Here is a 22,824-nt window from a genome sequence, read left to right as displayed (position 1 = left end):
ATCCCACAGGCTGCTGTCCCTGACCAGTGGTACATCCAAAGCATTGCAGTGAGTGAGTGAGTGAGCTGGAGGGATGCAGCACGGGGGAGAGAGAAAGAAGCAACCTAATCCGGACGGGCCAGGATACAGGGGAGAGCCATGGAGAGGGGCGTGGAATGAAGGCACTGGAAAGGAGAGATGCACAGGCACCCAGAACCTGGGCACCTGGGGGAAGAGAGGTATGGTGGGAAGGAAGAGAGACGAGGGGGTAAAGGAGTAATCATAGAGCCAGTACCTGAAACAGATCCTAATGGGAGCAAGGAAGAAAAATGGGGAGGAGGCAGAGGTTAGAAACAGGCAAGTGTGGGGAAGGGGAAAACTGCACTGAAAATCAAGCTGGGAGCGAGTGAGAGTATATGAGAAAAAAAAACACTAGAAGCAAAGACACAACGGATGAGAAGACCCAGCAAAGACAGGGCACGAGAAAGCAACAGACAGACTCTTAGTATTTCACGGGTGCTAAATTGAGAAAAGATTCCCCCTACCAACCCGACCTTAGGACGTAATTGAAAGGTGAGACTGAAGGAGGAATTCCACTGGGTCCCTAGCTCTGCCAGTGACATCTCCTCAGACATCAGCAGAACTTCCCGCAAGCTGCAGACTTCCCTCCCTCAACCTGATACGAGCTGGCAGGGATCATGGAGACAGGCTGAGGTTTCCCAGAGTCTGGCTCAGAACTGGTGAGAGACAGGGGAGGCAAGGATCATCCAGGGGCTGGAGGGGCTGTGGGGAATGAGGAGTCACAGAGAGACTGCAGGAATTCCCTCCTTCTCTCAGCCTCACTGGCTGCCTAAACATCACTGTATTACAAGCTCATAGGATGGAGAGATGAAGACATCATCGTGGGTAGAGAGGATCCAGAGACACACAAAACTGGATGCAAACCCTGGCTCACCACTTAAAACTCTCTTAACTTTTGATCAAATTTCCTAGCTTCTCCGACCTAGGGACAGTAACACCTATCCTACTGGGATTGTTGTGTAGATGAAAGGGAATATATTATAAAATATCCTGGTACACTGTAGGCCCTACACAAAGGGTAGTTCTTATCACTAATGGGGAGATGTGGACACACATAAGAAGAGAGAAGATGACAAAAAACGAGAAGATAGGCCGGGCATGGTGGCTCACGCCTGTAATCCCAGCACTTTGGGAGCCCAAGGTGGGTGGACTGCTTGAGCTGGGAAGTTCGAAACCAGCCTGGGCAACACAGCAAAACCCCATCTCTACAAAAAAAATTTTTTTTAATTAGTCGGGTGTGGTGACATGCACCTGTGGTCCCAGCTACTAGGGAAGCTGAGGCAGGAGGATGGCTTGAGCCCGGGAGGTGGAGGTTAGAGTGAGTTGAAATCATGCTACTGCATTCCAACCTGGGCAACAGAGTGAGAACCTGTCTCAAAAAAAAAAAAAAAAAAGGAAAGAAAGAAAAAGAGATAAAAGAGAGATGGATAAAAGACAGCAAAGAAAGAAAGCCTGTGCGATGCCTTAGGGTTTTCAAAGCATATGCCTGTGCAAGAGGTACTGTGTTTCTCATCCGTGCTTCTGGTACTGTGGAAGGTGGACGTCTTTAAACTGGCAGCCACAAGTTTCTGGGGCTGCTGTCTTCTCAGGCCTCTCTGAGTTGTCCGCAAGGCCTTTAAAACTTTTGTGTTGAATTTCAATGCCACGGTCTTTAATTTTATCAGCACACACTGGGTCATCTGAACACCCGCCTCTTCAGCACAGCCTGCTCATGATCTTGGTGCCTGCATTTGGGTTTACGTTTGCAATCCTGTCTGTGCTAAGTGAAGGTCAAGGGATACCCCTGTGTGCTGTCTGAGTGAAGGCTGCACAGTGGTCGACACAGGGAAAGGAGGTGGCTGAGTCACGCTGTAGCAGGCACGTGGGGGCAAGAGCCTGCCAGACACAGGGCAAGCTGTGCTGTGTCAGCCCGTCCCACACACAGGCTGTCAGCAGACACTCGGCCTGGATCCTGTAGCACTGAATTAGAGTCTGATCATTCTAAACTTACAAAACCAAAAAGTTAGTTGATAACATGCTATACAATTTGCTTAGGAGTGCAGGCCTTCTCTACTTAAAGTCAAAATGCAGAAAAAGCTTAAACACAGAACTAACCTGAGGTTACAGTGTTCTACAAGCCGAAATCCAATACAAGAGATTTAATTTAACAGAACAATGGCATGAATCACATTAAATCAATGTTGCTAAGTGTGACTTTTACTAGTTTTACATTTATTTATTTATTTATTTATTTATTTATTTATTTATTGAGATGGAATCTTGCTCTTCAGCCCAGGCTGGAGCAGTGGCGTGATCTCGGCTCACTGCAAGCTCTGCCTCCCGGGTTCAAGTGATTCTCCTGCCTCAGCCTCCCAAGTAGCTGGGACTGCAGGCACCCGCCACCACACCCGGCTAATTTTTTGTATTTTTAGTAGAGACGGGGTTTCACCGTGTTAGCCAGGATGGTCTCGATCTCCTGACCTCATGATCCACCCGCCTCAGCCTCCCAAAGTGCAGGGATTACAGGCGTGAGCCACCATGCCCGGCCTACAGTTACTTTTGTTTGTTTTTAATTTTGTAATAATATCTTCATTTCTTATGCTGTCATCAGAAGAATTTTGCATCTACTTTTATGTGACATATTCAAGTCACTGAAAGAGTCCACCTTACGTTCCTCATGGCTTCCCCTCCTGTAAGTGATCCCCAGGGCCATCCTAGACCTTGTCTTCTTTGTCACACTCTATACTCTCTATGGATGCTTTCATTCACACCATGGCTTTAATGCTATGGATAATTAAGCAGTGACTGCAGCTTATACTTGTCATCCGAGCTCCAGGACCACATCAGCACAAATCTGTCACCTCTTCCTGGATAACCTATGGCACCTCAGACATACCTGAAACTGTTAATGTTTTCTTTGGAAATGCTTTGCTAAATTCCAGATGTCTGTGAATGACACGACCATGTATGGTCCCTCAAATCAGTAGTTCATCTTCCTTCCCTACACAACCCGATGGGTGATGAGTCTTTGCCTCCCAGCTCCAGGCCTTCATCCAACCTGACAGCTGCTCTCACCTAGATCTCACAGCTCACTCTGACTGACCTCCCTACCTCCAGTCTTTACTACTCCAATCCATCTGACATATTGCTGTCAGAGTGATTTTCTCTTTGGTACAAATCTGACCATGTCACTCCTGGGCTTCCATCAGAGCTTCCTGAGGGTGAGGCTGTGCTCTGCCTCTGCCTCTCAGAGAATGCTTCAGTGAGGCCAGGGTCACAGAAGCAAGACTGAACTAGAGACAATCTGGTGCACAGTGCGCAGCAGGTAGAGCCTACATCTGGCCAGCTGCAATGCTCCCATCCACCTATGCCCCACACTCTTGAAGCATACACACATCCAAGGAAGGCATGGGACTGTGCAGTGGGCTGGGCCAAGTGGAAGAGCTGTCCTTAGATGTCCTAGTGCTTCCTGCCCAAAATGGTTGAATAAAGCCCTGGGCAGCTGATGGCATGGACTCATTCCTCAGACAGCTAACTGTTCTCCCATCGTATGTCTTCATTTCTTTTGACTTTACTTTTCCCTAGCACAGCATCTTTCTTCTTTATTTATTTTTTTTTATTTTTTTATTTTTTTGAGACAGAGTCTTGCTCTGTTGCCCAGACTGGAGTGCAGTGGCGCGATCTCGGCTCACTGCAAGCTCCACTTCCTGGGTTCATGCCATTCTCCTGCCTCAGCCTCCCAAGTAGCTGGGACTACAGGCACCTGCCACCACGCCCGGCTAATTTTTTGTATTTTTAGTAGAGATGGGGTTTCACCGTGTTACCCAGGATAGTCTCGATCTCCTGACCTCATGATCCGCCTGCCTTGGCCTCCCAAAGTGCTGGGATTACAGGTGTAAGCCACTGTGCCCAGCCGGCACAGCATCTTTCTATGCAAGTTACTGAGCCTACTGTTTTATAATATCATAGCAATTATTATAAATAGTCTACATTAAAATAAGCATCCACTTTTCCTGTATCGTAGGCATTGATTTTGTCTGGCTACCCTGCCAACGTGTGGGCTCTGTGAGTGCACAGTTTCAGTGCCTGGCACAGAGCAGACACTCAGAACATCTAATGAACGAATGGACTCCTAAAATGCCCTCTAGCATTTCCCTGTTCGCATTTAACCATCTGTGCAGGAATTTCAAACCTTCTGTCTCTCTCACCCACTTGAAACTGAATCCCTGAAGGGTATGGATGCTGCATGAAGCATTTTCTTCTGAAGGCCTAGCATACAGTAAATGATGAACAAAGCAGAGAAAAAGAAGCAAAGAGGTAAGCAACAGGCAGAGCAACCAATCCAGACAGAGAAGACTAAAGGACACAGACAAAACCAGGGAAAACAGTAAGGGTGCTCAGATGCTTCAAGAGACGAGGGCTGGGGCACCAGGCTGGAAAGGGAAGGTGGTGAGGGCAGGATAGGAGAACCTAGAGTCCCTTACACACAGCTGATAACCAGCAGCAGCTTGGACACGCTCTGCAGGTGGAAACCATTGGGGGTGTCCTCGGGGATATGCCGCGTCTGCGTGGAACCTGTGGGGAGAATTAAAGAGACCATCACCATGGTGACCCACAAGTCCAACAACTGCTGGCGAGGACACTGGTCAAACAGCAAACTTCAAAGACTGATGGAAAAATGTCCACGACACTGCGACAGCAACGATATGCTAGACACTGCCAGCTCTCCAAGAGGAGAAGGTAAAATCCTCAAGGGCAAGGTCATAGGCTGGGTCAGGTAATCATTGAACAAATGAGAAAATCAACAGGCCCATGTAGCCAGGATATACAGGCTCAGGACAAAGTGATCTTCAGCTATGGGAGGGGACATGGCACTGGACTAGGACTAAAGACAGCTGGCTTTTGGCTCTGGATCTATTCCTAGGAAGCTACATGACGGTGGACAAGTCATGTAAGTGCTCTGAGAGTCAGTTTACTCAAATGCAAGGTCAGTCAGAAATCTTAAAGGCAAAACATGTAACATGGAAGTGCTAGGGGCGAAGCTAGGGGGCATGCAGAAGACTGGCACTCTCCCCCGACTCTCCCCTCTTCTTCTGCCTCCCCTGTCCCTATCCAGCTCAATTAGTTGGTCTCTAAGGCCCCTTAGAGTCCCAGGTTTCCAACATTCAGCAAAGACAAGGATGTGAATGGCTGGGTGGGAAGAGGAAGAAATATGAAGGGAGTCCATGGTCTGAGAGGGCAAGCCTGGATGGATTGGCCCATGGGGTGAAGTGAAGGGGACTGTCTTCAACTCCCTGGTCTTTGTGTAATGAGATCATCTCTGTGGTCTGAGCTGTGGGACCTCCTTAGTGTATTTCCCAAGAACTTGGAAGCTTCATACTTGAGCCTATGCAGGTAGCCATGGAACAAGGGCAACACGGAAGAGTAAACACTAAGACAGCTTTTGTAAATTAGGGCGCACGTATGGGTTCAGCTGGGGCTGAGGAACTTAGAGAGCAAAGAGAAACAGAGCATTGGGAGCCTCAGATTTAGCGACTTATGTTCAAATTACATACAAATTATATCCAAGGTGCAAAATGAGTGTGCATGTGTGTGCCTTGGTGTGGGCATGCAGCTCCAGCCCAAAGCTCAGTTCACCCCACCTGTCCCCACCTGGCACACACCTGCCACATGTTTGATCCTGTGGCCCACATCCTCATCTGTGGGCGTGGTGACCGGGCTCATCACCTCTTCCAGGTGAGGGACTCGCAGGTGGGCATGGGGACGCTTCCTCCTCCGCACCGTCGTAGTCTTGCTGGCCTTCTCTTTGGGAGATTGTCTGTGCATCTCAGCCAAATAAGTGCTCTCCATTTTGGCCAGCTCGCTCTCTATCAGAGAAAAAAAGGGCCACAGGAGAGGCTACCTTCAGCCCTCCAGATGCAACTCTCTGCAGAACCATTTTCCTATTCTGTATTCTGGGAAGTTGGGTGGGTGGGTTGATGACCCTCAGAGATGCCAATGAGCCTCAGGAGGTACTTCTGGGACCCAACCCCAGTCAAACCCTTCCTCCGGGGTTGTTCAGCATTGCAAGGAACCATATGTTCCCAATATCTGCACCCTCATGTATACAATTTGGGGCATACACTTCTTAAATAGATGCATTCACAGGCATTTTACAAATACTCCTTGTCACAGAGTCACTAGGTCTGTGGTTCCTTTTGGGGTGAAGGGTAGGTCTGTGGTTCCTTTTGGGGTGAAGAGTGTTATAGATCCCTCAAAGATCTCCTAAACATCCTAGACAGTCTTGAAAAATGCACGTGTCCACACACATGCCAAATTTGGTGTCTACATCTGGAGCAGGCGCGGGTACCTCGGGAAACGACTTCACCTTTCAGTCTCTGCCTCTATTCTCAATACCATTCCCCTGAATGGTGGGCAGCAGGAGTGCAGTTTATCATCTCTGCAGCCCAGCTAGCAGCAAGGATTGCAGTGCTCACCTAAATGGCGGAAGTAGTCCTCCAGCCCACTCCAGAAGTTCTTCTCGATAAAGGTTTTCACTAACCCCCAGGGCTGTTTTCGATAGCGCAGCTCTGTGGAGACCCTGAGGAGCAAGCCAGACAAGATCAGTCATTTCCTGGGTGGACTTGCCTCTGCTGGGAAAAGGGAAATTCGGGATTAAGGCCAAAGCCGCTTCACAGTTGTACTAAACTTTGTAAGTTAAAAGGTCTTTCCACATCCATCACATCATCTGATCTCCAGGACTACCCTCTGAGCTCAGTGGAGCTGGTGAATTTATCCCCATTTTATAGATGAGAAAACTGAGGCGTAGGATATTTAAGCAGAGCAAAAGCTAACAACTAGGGTTCTGACTCCAGAGTTCTCTTATGATGGCACACTGCCTCCTCTCAGGGGTCTCACATAGGGCCCAGCAGCCTGCCTGCCAGGCAAGGGGAGGCTCTGCCTGAGGTTCAAGTCTTTTGAGAAACTGACACTGAAAGAAAGTAAGATGGCCCATCCTTTCATCAGGGTCCTTCTCTCCTTCTCTAGAGACTTTTAAGTCTAAGTCAAGTTCTGGGGTTTTATGACTTTAACCTTTAAAAGCATCAGTCACCCTGGGCAATATAGTGAGACCCCATCTCTACAAAATAAAATAAAATAATTAGCCAGGGGCATGTCTGTAGTCCCAGCCAATGGGAAGTTGAGGCTGAGGCTGCAGTGAGCCATGATCACACCATTGCACTCCAACCTGGGGAGGAGAGTGAGATCCTGTCTCCGAAAAAAGAAAAAAGAAAAAAAGAGTATCACCTACTACTGGCCCTGGCTCCTGCCTCTCCACTGCACCCCAGACTTCGCCAGCTCTTGCTCTTTTCCAAGCATTCTCGCTCCCAGTTGCTGGTCGCACTTCTGCCCATACCCCCTGCAGTATCAGCTCTTTTCTCTCCTATGCAGCAGCCCTGCTCTTTGACTCCCCCTTAGGTTCATCTGTATCTGTCAATAGATTCTCCCAGCTAATCCATCCCACCCCATCCCACCCTGTGACTAAGGCTGCCAGGCCACCCTCATCCCCCTCCTCAGGGATGCCACCTCCACCCATGTCCCAATGGGACAATGCCTGTACTTGGAGACACCTTACTCCCCAACTCAGCAACCGTTGACTGCATCGTGGATGGGCACCCTCCTATAATGGTCTGTTCAAGGTCAACCAGCTACCTCTGCAAGGCTGCAGAGAAAAGATGCAATTGAAAGATCTTCTGAGGAACCCGGAATTAAGAAACCTAGGCACTGTGGAGGAAAGGATAAGAATAGGAGGGAGAGAGAAGGCAAGAAAATAAAAGAAGGAAGGAGGAAGAGAAGGAAGGCTGAAGGAGGAGTACATGTTCAGGAGGAAGCACAGAACACCCAATCCCCAAAAAGTAACCGAGAGAATGAAAAAGATGCAGGCCCTCTTTTTTAAGAGATAGGGTCTTACTCTGTCTCCCAGGCTGGAGTGCAGCTGTGCAATCATAGCTCATTGCAGCCTCAAACTCCTGGACTTAGACGATCCTCCTACCTCAGCCTCCCGAGTAGCTGGGACTACAGTACATGCCACCACTCCTGGAAAACTTGCAATTTTTTGCAGACACAGGGTCTCACTACATTGTCCAGGCTGGTCTTGAACTCCTGGGCTCAAACAACCCTCCTGCCTAAGCCTCCCAAAGCGTGAGAATATAGGCATGAAGCACAAAAGTCCTTCTTGAGGCGCACTTGTTGAAGCCCAAGAGATCCCCGTGCAACCTTTTACTAAACTTTTATTTGAACTACATCAGTGAATTTTTGGCTCCTTACAACCAAAAAAACTCGGTCTAAGGTACAGGTAAACGGTCTGATGATTTTCAAATGGGTGTGTGTCTTGCCTTTTCAATTACACCACAAGTTTCTTAAAATGTCAGGGTCGAAATTTCTTCCTTCCTTTGGAGGCACATCACAGTGCCCAGAACTAATTATTCACTCAATCAGTGTTCTCTGGACTCTGATATGTGCAGGCCCAGCTGGGTGCTGGGAATGAAGTGTGAGTGAAATGGAATCCTTGTCCTCGTGGAGCTCACTGTCTAACACTAATGGCAATCCACGCAGCATGGTGGACAGAGCACAGGTTTACAACTCTAAGATCCGGGTTTCAGTGCTTACTAAAGACATGACTCTTGGCAAAGTTCCTTAACTTATATGAAACTCAGTTTTATCTGAAAAATGAAGATAAATCCACCTCTTCGAGTTGTCCTAAAGACTCCGGCGAAGGTAGGTAAAGCGCCTACACTATACTGTATGAGCCATACACAACCAATAAATAGCAGTAGCTATACAAGCTTTACTAACAAGATGTACAGAGTGGAGAGAATAATTAACTCTTTCAAAATAGGGTGGTGGGTGAGCCTCTGAAGGCTTCGGAGAGAAAGCAGAATAAAGAGAGTGAGCAGCCAAGCACACCCACCTCCGCCTTCCCCGTCAGGAGCAAATGAACGTTCTCTAAGGTAAGCACCCCCATCTGACTGCCCGGCGCCCTGCACACAGCGCACCTGAGTCGGCTCTTGTTGCGAGCCACGCGGGTGAGCGTGTAGCGGTTGATTGTGTAGAAGTAGTCATGGTAGGGCACGTCGTGGGTGAGGACTTCGGCATCTATCACGTAACATTCACTCTCCTGGCTCGCCTTGTACATGGTCTGTGGGCAGAAAAGGTCCATTGGACAAGACTGAAGAGGAGCAAGAAGCTTGGAAAAGCACCTTCTCCCGCCTCCCCCAGCCCACCCCATCCCACCCCACGACTTCTGAACAGGAGAACCGGAATCACCGGAATCAGCAGCATCTAAACAAGAAAGATGCCACCACTGCTTTGGGGAAAAATGACACTTGCACCCTGAAACTCCTTCCTGACATCTGCCCTGAATCCTTCAAGACAGAACACAGGAATTTCCAGCCCGCTCTTCTGTGCATCTGCCGGCTCTGCTCACCTGTGTCTCCCTGACAGTGGCAGTTTTGGGAGCCAGAGGGTTGGTAAGGGTGATGGTGTAAAGAATCACTCGGCTCTGGTTTCCGTTCTCCTCCTTTTTCCATGGATGGAAGATGATATCTAAGGGTAGAGGAGAGCCCTGGAATGAGGAAGGGAGGGCAGAACCCCCCTCCCCAATCTGAGTTTCCCCTCCAAGTGACCTTCTGGACTGTGCTTACTACTGCCTGGCCCCCAAAAGGAAGCCAATGGGAGCCCGAGGGCCAGGCGGAGGGTGGGAAGAGGAGGAGTAGTCGAAGCAGAAAGAGGCTCATTGTAGCATTGTCAAAATTCTACACAAAGCTCCAGAATGCTGATTGTTCCTGGGGCTGGGACAGGAGGTCTTGGGGCCACCTACGGGGGTGCTGGCAACACTGGTGTTACTGTGGCGAAGGCCTAGGGTCCCTTGGGAACAAGTCCTCTCCTCTAAGCCATAACGTCCCCATGCCCTCAGCATGCCCTCTCCTCTTGGCACACAGGATCGCTGAGGCCAAATGCTTTGTAACAGCTGGATGCTTACAGGTCCCTGCTGTAGGAAGAGTTTGGGGGAAGGGGAGGAGGCAGAAGCACAGAGGGTCAAAGCATGAACCTCCAGATCCCAGATGTGAGGCCCGGCCTAGCTCCTTCTTAGCTGCATGAGGTCAGGCAAGCACTAACAGTTTGAGTTCCAGCAGCCTCATCGGTGTCCACACACAGGGTAGCTATGAGGTCTGAATGAGATAAGGTCACAAGCATGGCATGGAGTGGGTGCTGCCAGCGAGGGAGAGCCGCTGTGCTTTGCTAGACGGTGAGCCCTGTGAGGGCAGGGACAGGGCAGGTCTTAGGGGCTGGCATCGAGGGCCTGGTGTGCAGTGGGCAAGGGTGAAGCTGCAGTGCTGGTGAAAAGGGAGGGCAACAGGGTCTGAGGGAGCTCCCATACCACAGAAGGCTGGAGAGAGAGTGTCTGGGCCCTCAGGTGGCCGAGGGAAGGAGGGTGTGTGGGAAGAGGAACAAGGAAGGGAAGGTAGCAAATGTAGAGAAGGAAGAAGCGAGGACGAAGAGGGAGGAATGGGGGGTACAGTCCCAGCAGAACGGACCAGAGAAGCGTCGCTGCTCCATGAAGTCCCGCTGAAAGGGTGAGTTGGTGAAGAGAAGGTCATAGAGCTTGTCCACGCTGAAGTTGAATACTTCATTCACGTACTGCCGGCCACTCAGGTCCTCATAGAAGGCCTGGACCTCCCCTGCACAGAAGAGAGGATCAGAAAGTAGACAGTGACAGCGGAGGGGCAGGGGGCCCCGGGGACATCCTCCAACTTACGTCTCTGGCTAACATGGGCACAGCCACCAAGGGTATGGAGAGACCACGGAGTAGGATAGCTGAGCTCATGGGCACGGTTTATGACTTTGCTTTCAGTCTCTTTTCCTTTGCTGGGATGCACACCATTTCCTTTAGTTGACACTCTGCCCATTCCTTCTCTACAAAGTGTTTGGGAATGTACGATTTGCTTTTACACTTTCAAACCTCCCTAATTCAGTTGATCTTAGACTAAAATTCAAATAAGTGACTACTTCTCGAAGTTGCCTAAACCCAGAGAATGGGGTTTTGAGAGTCTGTAAGTCAACTCCAGTCAACAACAAATTGTAGTTGTAACCCATGGCATAGGTGTGTTTGAGGGAACGTAGACTAATCTGGAAGTATCAGTGTACAGAACTGCTGCTAAGGCTGGGGCTGGCCCAATAGGCTATGATTCCTAACTACACTTCTGTAAGGCAGCCTATTTCTACCATGAAGTCAATACCTACTCCCCCTTTTAAACTTAGGATTACAGCTTCATCATATAGCAAAATAAGAATTCAAACCAGAATGAGAGGCGCACAGAGCAAGGTGTGGGAGGGCTCCAAAAGTGGAGCTGCCTTCAGTCTCAGGGATGCAGAGCCCTCCCGGCACATCAGTGGTCCATATACAGAAGATCACCAGCCAGGGAATTTCACCTGTAATCTGAATTTTCCAGCTGCTACAGGAGAATGCATCTGAGGATACAGGTGAGCTGCTAAAGCCTCAGTGCTCCACCCGAGCCCTTGGCACCCCTCAGTCCCTAATGACTGCACCTGCGTGGGTGGGTATGTGATCTCAGGAGGAGGCTGACCTTTCTGGCACCCCTACGACCCTGAGGAAACCAGAGAACTCTGAAGTGCCCTGTAGGGTCAAGTCCTATGACTGCACAGATGGGTACCGCACAAGTGCAGCACAGGGGGTATTCACACCTTCGTTTATGTGAATGGCACCCCGGAACTAGGCAGTACCCAACCCATGCAGTCATTTGTGCTGACCCTGGACTCTACATGGGGGTGGGTACATCAACCAAAGGTTAGAAAACCACTGCAGATGGCCCCTAGGAGAGGTGTCCACAGATTCACAAGGGAGCACTGTGTTCATACGCTCACTAGTCATAACAGACCACTCATTCAGTGGAGGAAATCCATCCATTGATTTCTTGAATGCTGAGAATTTGGCTTCTCTCCACGGAAGGTAAGAAGCAGCATGTGCCCAAGGGAGGTCCTAGAAGTTAATCCTACGCAGGCATGAAGTTAGAAGCTACCTGCTTACAAAAATTAGAGAAACAAGGGAGTCTCCAAACCCTGTTTGACTCAGCAACACCTTTTCTTCTAGCTGGGCCTAAACACCCCATGCTGCAAAACTTGCATTAACAAGTTTTGCAACTACCTTCAGGCTATTTCTGTTAAAATCTAATTATTTCCAGGGAGCAGCTGACTGGCGCCTTCCTTGTGGCTTATACACATTGCCTAGCCTTGCATGTCTTTGAGGGTAGGGGCCACAAGGCAAGCCAATGTCAACAGGGGGTAAATTTAGTGACAAGACTAAATGACAGAACAAAGCATTATCTATGAGAGGCTCCTACAGCAAATAACTGAAAACAGGGATGTAGACTAATAACACAGGTGCCTTTTGTTAAAGAAGCCCTGCTCCCATCTTTTCACCAGGAGCCTAGAGAGTAACTCCAGTCCCCACATAGAGATCTCCTTTCAGCCTTCAAAATAGAGAAAGGGCCACTCCAGACCCATTTTCAAACGCCCACCTTCATCATGTGTGTCGGAAGAGTCACTGAGCTCAGTGGGGATGTCCTCATTGTCATTGAAGTCCAGTGAAGGGGAGTTCACAGGAGCGATCATCTCAATCTTCTCCCCCATGATGTTGTCAATGGCGAGCTCCTTCTCCAGGGACCCGTCTCCCTCCAGCGCCTCCTCCTCCAGGGGCAGCCCATCAAACTGCAGCCACGACAGAGGAGTCATCCACCAGGGAAACCTGGTCTGGATCTACTCTCCGAAAGGAGATTAGGGATCCAGCCTTGGCAGCTCTCGCACTCCCAGCTCAGCTGCTCAGGAGCGAAGTCAGAATCAGGCTCCAAAGCCCTTCCCCAGAGCTGCCACAGAGGATGGGCAAACACCGTACAAGGACTACTGACTGCACTTCTCACGCTCGCCATTCCAACAGCACAACAAGCTGGTCCCTACAGGGCCAGGCCCTTTCCTGGAGCCGCACCTGCACCATCCTGCAACAGGGTCAGCCTGCCTCCAGGTAGTACCTGTTTATCCTAAGAAGCTCGAAAGGCTTCATAAGCATTTTTTAAAACTCATTCTCTCCTTAGCCCTGGAAGGGAATCAATACAACACTTTACGTTTTCAAGATAACCTCAGAGATGGAAAATAAAGACCAGGCATCCAATGAATAATGTTTTCATTCTAAGGGCAGGTGGTCTGACTCACAGCCTACTGAAACACAAGGTTCCCTTTGGAGGGAGTCCTTTCCTGAAGAACCCTACCTGTTCTCCTGCCTGCCAGCACACGCCCTGACCCTCTTTCCTCAACAAGGTTCTACCTCCTCTATAACAGAGTCCCAGAGGACAGAGGTCCTCTTACACATTGTCATGGCTTTCACAAAGTCTACCACAGTGGAGAAACAAGCCACAATACATATACTCAATAAATATCAACCAAATGAGTGGATAAACAATGAATTGTTCTACAGTTCTATATTCATGCATGACTTTGACGTCAGATCAAGGCAGTGAAAAAACACCCGGGATTGTTCTCTACCAGAAGGGCTGATCAGCAGCAGTCCAGCAAAAGCAAAGCCCACACAGCCGACTTGAAATGGTTTTCATCTGCTCAGAAGTCAGACCCAATCTTGTACCCCAGGCACCTAGCCCCAGCTCTGGACCCCGGGCTACGCCACTAGAATGCAGAGAGCCTATCTGCTCCAGAATGCCTCCTTGAAGAAACTGAACACAATGTAACCAATCTCCTCTCTACTTGCTTTCCAGATTGGGTTCCCAGTGAACTATGCTAGGAAATGCTGGCCACAGGACTGGGGGTAGAAGCCAAAGGCTGACTGCCCATACCGAGACGGGGGCCTCACTGCTCCCTGTGGATGTCAGTGTGCTGTTGGTGATGGATTTCTTGGGCAGCTGTGGACTGGCGTCTGGCTTGGTCTCTATGCTGCTCTTGGATGAGCTGTCATTCACTTCATTCTCTTCCACAGGGATCTCTTCACAGTATCTGAGAGAAGACACCAGTGAGTCCACGTTAACCTCAGTGGTTCAAGACGGCCAACTATTCTAAGAATCTCAGACCTTTCAATTCATCCAAATCTATGAGATTTCCTGCTTCTTCACTTTGTATATGATCTTCCTCTAACCAAAACTCCCCCGCTTACCCCATTGCTCTCCTGAAATCTCCTTCACATCCCACCCCACCCCTCCCTGCCCCCCATGTAAAATTTCTGGCTGCGAACTCACCTTTTCTAGGCAGCCTCCTTAGAGTTATCCCTACCTCAATGAAAGGATTATTTGTCTTAAGCTATTTTTTCCTGTGGGTGCCCATTCCATTTTAAGCCTCTGAATCAAATCTCTGGGTTCTGAGCATGCACTTCATTTCCCAAACAGTGACTAAGACAGGACTCTGGACACGAGCACTCCTTCAGTGGCACTGCCCGAATTCTGGATGACAACTAGAAAACTTCCCTGCATTACACACCTAGAAAGAAAACCTCCTTGAGATGAAGGTAGGTGCCCATCTAGGGACACTTCAGGGATGCTGCCTTTGCCTCCTCCAAGAGAGCAATCATCACCCTATCATCATCATCCTCATCTGACCTGTACTTATCAAATCCAGATGCTTGGCAACTCTCTGGAAATCATTGTGTGCATTTTAGAGATAACCAGATAGGTATTCGTAGAGGTTAAGCGACAAGACTATTATTTCGACTGAGCCCAGACCTAAGCACAACAGACATTCAATGCTCTTTTCTTGCTTTTTCCCTGTGTATGCCTCTGGCACCACCACCAAGCCTGCAGCTAGCTACCCTTCCACTCTCGAGCATGCTTTGTGCCAGTCTACGGGCACATCTTCCCATCTTCCTTAACCTATCGACAGCATGTGACACAGTGACAATACCTTCTGCTTCACTTCCTTCCCTTGGCTCCCAGGATAGGAAACCTTCCTAGGGCCCACATGTGCTTTCAAGCTCTCTTCAGCTGCTTCTTCCCCTCGTTGAGTGCTCCCAGGCAGTCCTTGAACTTCTTTTTATGTTCACCGAGTCACTTGAAATTTCAGCTAATCTCATGACTATCCACCAATAATTGCTGCATTTATGACCTCAGCCCAGGCTTCCCCGTGACCTTCACACTCCATACCTAAATGCCCACTTGACATCTCCATTTGGCTAATAGGCATCTCAATCTCAACTTGCCTGAAACTGCCCTCCTGATCTTCCCCTTGAAACCTGCTCTGCCTAAGGTACTGTCCATCTCTGCCTGCAACAATGCCATCCTTCTAGGCAGTAAAACCAAAAAAGTCTAAAAGCCACCTTTGGTTCTTTTCTGTTCCATCAACATATCCTTCAAAATCTATTCAGGAACTAAACACTTATTGCCATTTCTCCTCCAAACCACCACCATCCCTCATCTAACTACCTAAATTACTCAACGGCCTCTTAATGGTTTTCCCTGCCTCTGCCCTGGTTCCCCTTCAATGTATTCTCAGTGCAGAGGCCAGAGTGATCCTGCTGAAATGTTAAATCAGACCTTAGCATTTACCTAAGCCAAACTTTCCCATCCCACTTTTAGTAAAAGCCAACCATAAAGTTGGCCAGGCCCTTGGGCTCTGCCCCCTCAAGCTCCCTGACCTGTGACCACTTTCCCTCGTTCATTCCATGGTTCATTCCACGGCTGCACGGGCATGCGTGCCGTTCCCTCTGCCTGGCAGGCTCTTCCTGCAGGCATTTGCATGGCTGCTCTGGGCAGCCGCCCTCGGCCTCACTCACCCCATTGTGTTGAAGTCGTCATCAGGGGGCACATAGTCCTCGTCATCACTGGTCAGGCCCAGCTCGTTCCCATAGCACTGGTGAACAAAGTGCCACAGCTCCTTGGGACACAGAGGCTTCAGGGGAGAAAAGGAGCGACTGAGCCTTCCTCCTCAGGTCCCCCACTGTGCACAGAGGCACTGAGCCTGGCTGGTTCCCCTGGAGAGGAGGAGAAACTCCTCTCTCCTTAGCTGAACGAGAGGCCAGCAACCACCCCCGTCCGCCTTGGGGGTCTCAGCAGGACACCAGTCTGCTGCCTAGGAAGGCGGACTTCAACAAAACCAGGAACCGGCCTTTCGGTGCCTGATCCCTCAACAGAGCTTTGTAGAACGTGACCAACTGGCTCCCAGAGGATGGTAACTATCTCACCTTTTGCTCTTATGGAAAAGGTCCAGCACTGAGTGGCATAAACCCATGTGACTCTGGGGCCAAGGCCATCCCAGAGCTTCTGATTAGCACTCTGAATGAATGCCCAGAGGTCCACTGACCCAGTGTCCCACCACACTGCACAGACATCTCCTCTTATATTAACTGTGGCCTTACAGACCCTACTGGATCACTTCCAAGAAGGAGGTTCAACCTCAAAGGTGGCCCATTCCATAGCTGGACAGTTCCTTTGGGTAGAGTCTTATGTTCCCACAGTTTTAGGAACCTTACAGGTCATCTCACCTAACCTCGTGACACCCAACCTGAGGTAGAATCTGTTTGCCTGCAGTTCTAAGCATTAGTTCCAGTGTTTTCTTATTTCACTGGGTGCCTATGTGTCCTCCCAGAAAACACTGCCCTAAGAAAAGTTTGTTCTCATTGGGTTCAGAGTCTCCAAAGAGAGGCAACGGGATGTCAAAGAACTAAGATCAGAGGCAGAGACCATGAATGAGTCTCAGACTGGGAGGAAGGGGAGAAGGTGGCAGGGATAAGTGTGTGGAAGAGAGGGCAAGCGCAGGAAGAAAAACAGAAGCAATCATTATCTTAAAAAAAAAAATCCCATTTCAAAAATGTTTGCACCAATAGACTTCCTAAAGAATTTGAGAGCTCCCAAGCCCACGGTTTCAGGTATGGTTTAAGAAGCAGGCAGGTGGCAGAGTATATTGAGCTAGGATTCCAGCTTTCTGACTAAGAAGTGCTTGGAATGGCAGAATTGGGGCCCTGCCTCTAGGCCGGCGGGGTTGGGGGTGGCAGCTCTCTACGCTGGCCCTCATAGTGCCTGAGGGAGGTATCACCTCCTTCTCTCCTGGACCTCCCCCTCCTATCTCTGGCCTTTATGCGCAACATTCACCCTGCCTGGGACACATCTGCCTCTCTGCCAAACCACGTCCTGCCCTGCTCCACTCTTTGCCTGCTCTCTGCAGCCTTCCCTGACCAATGCCACCCGGCTTGCCTTGGCCAACCACGATCAGGACAATTAGCAGACCCTCTTCAGCAGGCCCAAGTCCTACAATTATTTGTGAGGGCATTTGCGAAGCATAGGAATGACCTCGTGTCTTATTTAAAAACGACAGCAGCTGTGAGCTGAAAACTCAAACCTGCCAGTGGAGACTAAAACACATGGTCATTTTACTAGTACTGATGGTGAGTGAAGGCAGAGGACCGCAGCTCAAATAAGTTATCAGGAGTGATACTAGGGGTACAGACTCTCAGAATAGAAGAAACTCTAAATAATAAATCCACGCAATTTTCTTACATGGCCTTTTGCTTGGGCCAGAATCAAGGCCAATATATGTATATATTTAAATACACACATGTCAATCATATATATACACACACACACACACACATATATATACACACACATAAAAATTAATCCTGGGGGAAACATTATATGTGTGCGTGTGTGTGTGTGCATTTTCTCCTACATCTCTTTCTCTGGCTTAGAGACAGTTTCTCAACATCCAACTGCATCTGCATCTGAGTGGGACCTTTTTTTTTTTTTTTTTTAATTGAAACAGGTCTTGCTCTGTGATCCAGGCTGGAATGCAGTGGCGCAATCACAGCTCACTGCATGAAGGGGTGCCTTCCACTGTGTCTCTTCATAGTTTCATTTAAACACTCAACTAGTCAATTCGTGGTGGCTGTGTTAACCACATTTTTTGTACTTTCTGTTGTGGCAGCTGGGGCTTTGCTGACTGGGGAGGGACCCATCAGGGTTAGCTAACTCCTAGAGAGAGGAAATAACTCATCCAGGAGTGGGCCTTTCATACGCAGCCAGCCCATCCAAGGCTCATATTCCCACCCTCCCCATTATCTATTATAGCGTCCGAGCTTCCAGGCAACTTGAGGCACCTGCAGCCTGCTGAAATAATTCAAACTAGCCAATCCTAGACCTGCTTGGCCTGCTTGCCCTACTTGCCCTGCCTCCCCGGCTCCTTCCTGCAAAACTACACTAAAGGCTCTGCCCACTTCTTCCCCTTTCCCGTTCTATCTCCTGACCGACCCTGGGGCTTCCCTGGTGGCCCTCATCCTGCTGTGCCTCCTATTCCTGGGGGTCTGTGAATTTAAGGACTTCTTTCTTCATGGCTGCATGCATTACCATAACTGATTAGAGAAAATCCTGGGACATTTCAAAGCAGTGGAACTGAAGTGCCTTCCTGGAGGTGTTGAGGCCGGCCATTCATTGAAGATTACATGCGACTTTCAGGACTCAGGTCAATACTATCAGTGGGAGAATACTATCAGTGGGGGATTCCCAGAACCCTGAGGAGACACCGGCTTCTGTAGAGATAGCCAGTCTCACAGTAAAAGCAAACTCGGCAGTACTTACCTTTTCAAGGAGAGCATTTTGCCAGAGCCGGAACATCATCATATACGTCCTATCCCGGGCCCCAAATGAAGTGAAGAAGTGCTAGATTGGAAAAGAAAATAACAATCAATATCTGTTGAATTACAATGTCATTAAGAGAGACATGGTCCTCCTTCCTTTAAGAAAAGATACTGACTTCATCCTCAAACACGAATGACTCTCAGTTACCTGTGATCACGCACAGCCGCTTCAGAGATGGGGTCAGCACACCAGAGGCCTGGGTACCTGGTACTATTAAGCTCCCAGTGTGACAAAGTCCTTCCATTCTTACCCACACTTTCCTCAGTGCTTTTCTCCCTGTTTTGAAATTCTTGTCTCCATAAGAAATGTCCCTCACCTACCTACTGGAACCGGGTAAGGGGTGAGCTATGAACTAGCCTAAATGGAAGGACAAGACAAACCCACAACCTACTGATCCGCTGACCTATTTCATTCATTCAACAAATATTTGAATATTAGTATGTGTTACGCACTAATCTACATGTGTGAGGGACAAGAAACAACACAGAAAGATCCTGCTCTTGTGGCGTTTACCCATTAAACAGACAGAAAGAAAGTAATGAAGATTTTACTGACCAACCACAAGGTGGCCCACAAAAGCTATTTCATTTAAACCACACAAAAAGGCTTAGATAATAAACAAAGCTAACAACTAATAAAAGGTAACAGGCTGGTGGAGGTTAGGCAACTTTTATAATCAAGAAGCTGGTTAGTGTCCAAAACATAGGTTGAACCGGGCAGGGCGCTGTGGCTCACGCCTGTAATCCCAGCACTTTGGGAGGCTGAGGTGGATGGATCACCTGAGGTCAGGAGTTCGAGATCAGCCTGGCCAACATGGTGAAATTCGGCCTCTACTAAAAATACAAAAATTAATCAGGTGTGGTGGCGGGCGCCTGTAATCCCAGCTATTCAGGAGGCTGAGGCACAAGAATCGCTTGAACCCAGAAGGCGGAGGTTGTAGTGAGCCAAGATAGCGCTACTGCACTCCAGCCTGGGTGACAGAGCGAGACTGCGCCTCAAAAAACAACGAGAGGCCGTGGTGAAGGGAAGATGGAGACAATACTGGAGCAGCAGTGGCGCTATCACGAGAAGAAGGAATGGCTCATGGACATCATAGCCAAAGAGATGCTCACTAAGAAGTTCGTGCTCTGGGACCAGACCAGTTCTGATCACTGCACTCGGGCCATGCAAGATAGGTATATGGAGGTCAGTGGGAACCTGAGGGATTTGTATGATAGGGATGGATTATGAAAGGAGGAGCTCAATGACATTTCAGGACCCCGTGAGTTTGCTGATTTCTATAACAGACTCAAGCAAATAAAGGAATTCCACCAGAAGCACCCGAATGAGATCTATGTGCCAATGTCAGTGGAATCTGAGGAGCTCCTGAAGGCTTGAGAGAATCCAAGTGAAGAGGCACAAAACTGGGTGGAGTTCACAGATGAAGAGGGACATGGTCATTACCTCGATCTCCATGACTGTTACCTCAAGTACATTAACCTGAAGGCATCTGAGAAGCTGGATTATATCACGCACCTATCCATCTTAGACCAATCATTTGACATTCCTAAAGACAGGAAGAATGCAGAGCATAAGGGATACCTAGAGATGCTGCTTGAGTACCTTCACCATCACACAGAGTGAAGCCTCTCCAAGATCAGAATGAACTTTCTGGGAAGATTCAGGCTGAATTTTAGAAGAAATGGGAGAATGGGATCTTTCCTGGATGGCCGAAAGAGACAAGCAGTGCCCTGACGCACGCTGGAGCCCATCTTGACCTCTCTGCACTCTCCTCCTGGGAGGAGTTGCCCTCTCTGGGTGTGGACAGATTGAAATCTGCTCTCTTAGATTTAGGACTGAAATGTGGCAGGACCCAGAAGAGTGAGCCCAGAGACTACTCAGCACCCAAGGAAAGTCCCTGGAGTCACTTGAAAACTCTTTGTTTGCCAAAAGTCCCAAGTCAAAGAGCACCAAGTGAGACACTGAGAGGAACAAAGACATTGCTTTTCTAGAAGCCCAGATCTATGAAGATCTATGAATATGTAGAGATTCTCGGGGAACAGCGACATCTCACCCATGAAAATGTACAATGCAAGCAAGAAAGGACAGGAAAAGAGCGAGAAGAAGAGGAAGAAGAGCAAATCAGCGAGAGTGAGAGTGAAGATGAAGAGAACGAGATCGTTTACAAACCCAAAATCCAGCCACTTGGCTGGGATGGCAAACCCATTCCCTACTGGCCGTATAAGCTTCATGGCCTAAGTATCAACTACAACTGTGAGAACTGTGGAAACGACACCTGCCGAGGACCCAAAGCCTTCCAGCAGCCCTTTGCTGAATGGCATCACAGGCTCATGACATGAAGGTGTTTGGGCATCCCGAACACTGCTCACTTTGCTAAGGTGACACAGATTGAAGAGGCTGCCTCCCTGTGGGCCAAACTGAAACTGCAGATGGCGTCAGAACGATGGCAGCCTGACACTGAGGAAGAATATGAAGACTCAAGTGGGAATGTTGGGAATAAAAAGACATATGAGGACCTGAAAAGACAAGGACTCCTCTAGCGTTCAGGGATGTAGCTCGGCTTTAGGACTAGCCTAGGCTTCCCTGAGATCTGCTTGTTCTATTTCTACCAACCAAATCCTCTTAAAGACCTTTTGCTACGTAGTTTCATGGTCTAGCATGCCTCTTATAGAAACAAGGCATGCTGGCAGATTGAAGGTTTGAGATGTGTTTTATCTATTTTATATTTAAAAAGATTCTGCCAGAAAATAAAACTAAACCTTGTTCTGAAGCCCAGGGTTATGGACTAACTCAGTGCTTCAGGTCTTAATGCCTCCATACCGTTTTCTGATCAACTTTAGAAGTAGCTGAGATGTAATGGGCACCTGTTATGCTACACATCATGTTATGTAAATCTGACCTGAGCTCTTTCCCCACCCGCCTTTGCTGCTACTTCCCTGAATGAGTATTACCCCAGGATGAGGTCTGCCATCGGCTTAGTTAGCCATTGATGCAAATACTAGGGAAAGGCTAGGAGGATGAGCCAGGACTGCTATGAAGGACTAAGTGTGGCACCAAGGTCTGCCTTTTGTATCTGCATAAAGAAAAGAGTTGGAGCTGGGTGCAGTGGCTTGTGCCTGTAGTCCCAGCTACTTGGGAGGCTGAGGCAGGACGGTTGCTTGAGACCAGCCTAGGTAACATAGTGAGAGCCTGTCTCATGAAAAAAAAAGAAAAACCATCCTGGCTAACACGGTGAAACCCCGTCTCTACTAAAAAATACAAAAAACTAGCCGGGTGAGGTGGCGGGTACCTGTAGTCCCAGCTACTCGGGAGGCTGAGGCAGGAGAATGGCGTAAACCTGGGAGGCGGAGCTTGCAGTGAGCCGAGATCACTGCACTCCAGCCTGGGCGACAGAGCGAGACTCCATCTCAAAAAAAAAAGACAGAAAAAAGGCATGTGGCATGCACTGTAGTCCCAGCTACTCAGGAGGCTGAGGCTAGAGGATCTTTGAGCCTAGGAGTTTGAGACCAGCCTAGGCGACACGGTGAGGCCCCATCTCAAAAAAAAAAAAAAGGAGCTGGGCTATTTGGAATTGGCCTGCAGCCCAACATACAATGGAACTAGGACCAACAGTCACTTCACCTGCTTGCTGGGTCAGAATGAGAGACTTTGATAGGTCTGTCTACCTGTTTCTTCTACAAGATCCCTATTTGACTGTAAAAGTAGCTAATATTCACATATTCTCCAAGCCCAGGTAGCCATGGTAGAGTTGGGTAGAGTTGAGCAGCTGCCCCAGGATCCAAACCTAGCGTCTGAAATGGAAAGAACTAGCATAGCCCAGGAAGGCCCTGATCTACCTTATAAGCACCATCATCTGAAAGTCAGGCCTGCTGCAGGACAGGACCCCCAGAGGCCCCATTTGCTTCTCAACACTCAGGCCTTCAATTGTTTTTTAATAAATCTACTTAAAAAAAAAACAAATAAAGCAAGTCCTTAGAGACTTACAAAGAGACTTAGACTCCCATACAATAATAATGGGAGACTTCAACACTCCACTGTCAACATTAGACAGATCAACAAGACAGAAAGTTAACAAAGATATCCAGGAATTGAACTCATCTCTGCACCA

General features: G+C 48.7%; 1 protein-coding gene and 1 pseudogene across 13 annotated transcripts in view; one reads left to right on the top strand and one right to left on the bottom strand.

Moving 5' to 3' along the window:
- GRAMD1B (GRAM domain containing 1B) overlaps nucleotides 1-22,824 on the bottom strand; it is a 282,810-nt gene that overhangs the window by 9,037 nt on the left and 250,949 nt on the right. For 11 of the 13 annotated variants that reach the window (XM_017875634.1, XM_017875627.1, XM_017875629.1 and 8 more), the window contains 11 exons: nucleotides 18,657-18,737; nucleotides 15,860-15,975; nucleotides 13,938-14,094; nucleotides 12,615-12,804; nucleotides 10,614-10,757; nucleotides 9,503-9,621; nucleotides 9,072-9,214; nucleotides 6,516-6,619; nucleotides 5,703-5,906; nucleotides 4,524-4,614; nucleotides 275-286 (listed from right to left, as the gene is read on the bottom strand). In XM_017875634.1, coding sequence (XP_017731123.1) covers nucleotides 275-286; nucleotides 4,524-4,614; nucleotides 5,703-5,906; nucleotides 6,516-6,619; nucleotides 9,072-9,214; nucleotides 9,503-9,621; nucleotides 10,614-10,757; nucleotides 12,615-12,804; nucleotides 13,938-14,094; nucleotides 15,860-15,975; nucleotides 18,657-18,737 — 1,361 coding nt within the window. The remainder of the gene's footprint in view (nucleotides 1-274; nucleotides 287-4,523; nucleotides 4,615-5,702; nucleotides 5,907-6,515; nucleotides 6,620-9,071; nucleotides 9,215-9,502; nucleotides 9,622-10,613; nucleotides 10,758-12,614; nucleotides 12,805-13,937; nucleotides 14,095-15,859; nucleotides 15,976-18,656; nucleotides 18,738-22,824) is intronic. The other 2 variants (XM_017875628.1, XM_017875630.1) reach the window with 1 other exon arrangement.
- LOC108531962 (splicing factor 3A subunit 3 pseudogene) lies at nucleotides 19,746-21,256 on the top strand (annotated as a pseudogene).

Source organism: Rhinopithecus bieti, unplaced genomic scaffold (assembly GCF_001698545.2).
Source record: "Rhinopithecus bieti isolate Rb0 unplaced genomic scaffold, ASM169854v2 scaffold_7884, whole genome shotgun sequence".
Taxonomy (NCBI): domain Eukaryota; kingdom Metazoa; phylum Chordata; class Mammalia; order Primates; family Cercopithecidae; genus Rhinopithecus; species Rhinopithecus bieti.
Note: the sequence above shows the minus strand (reverse complement) of the source record. Positions and strands in the feature narration are given on the sequence as shown.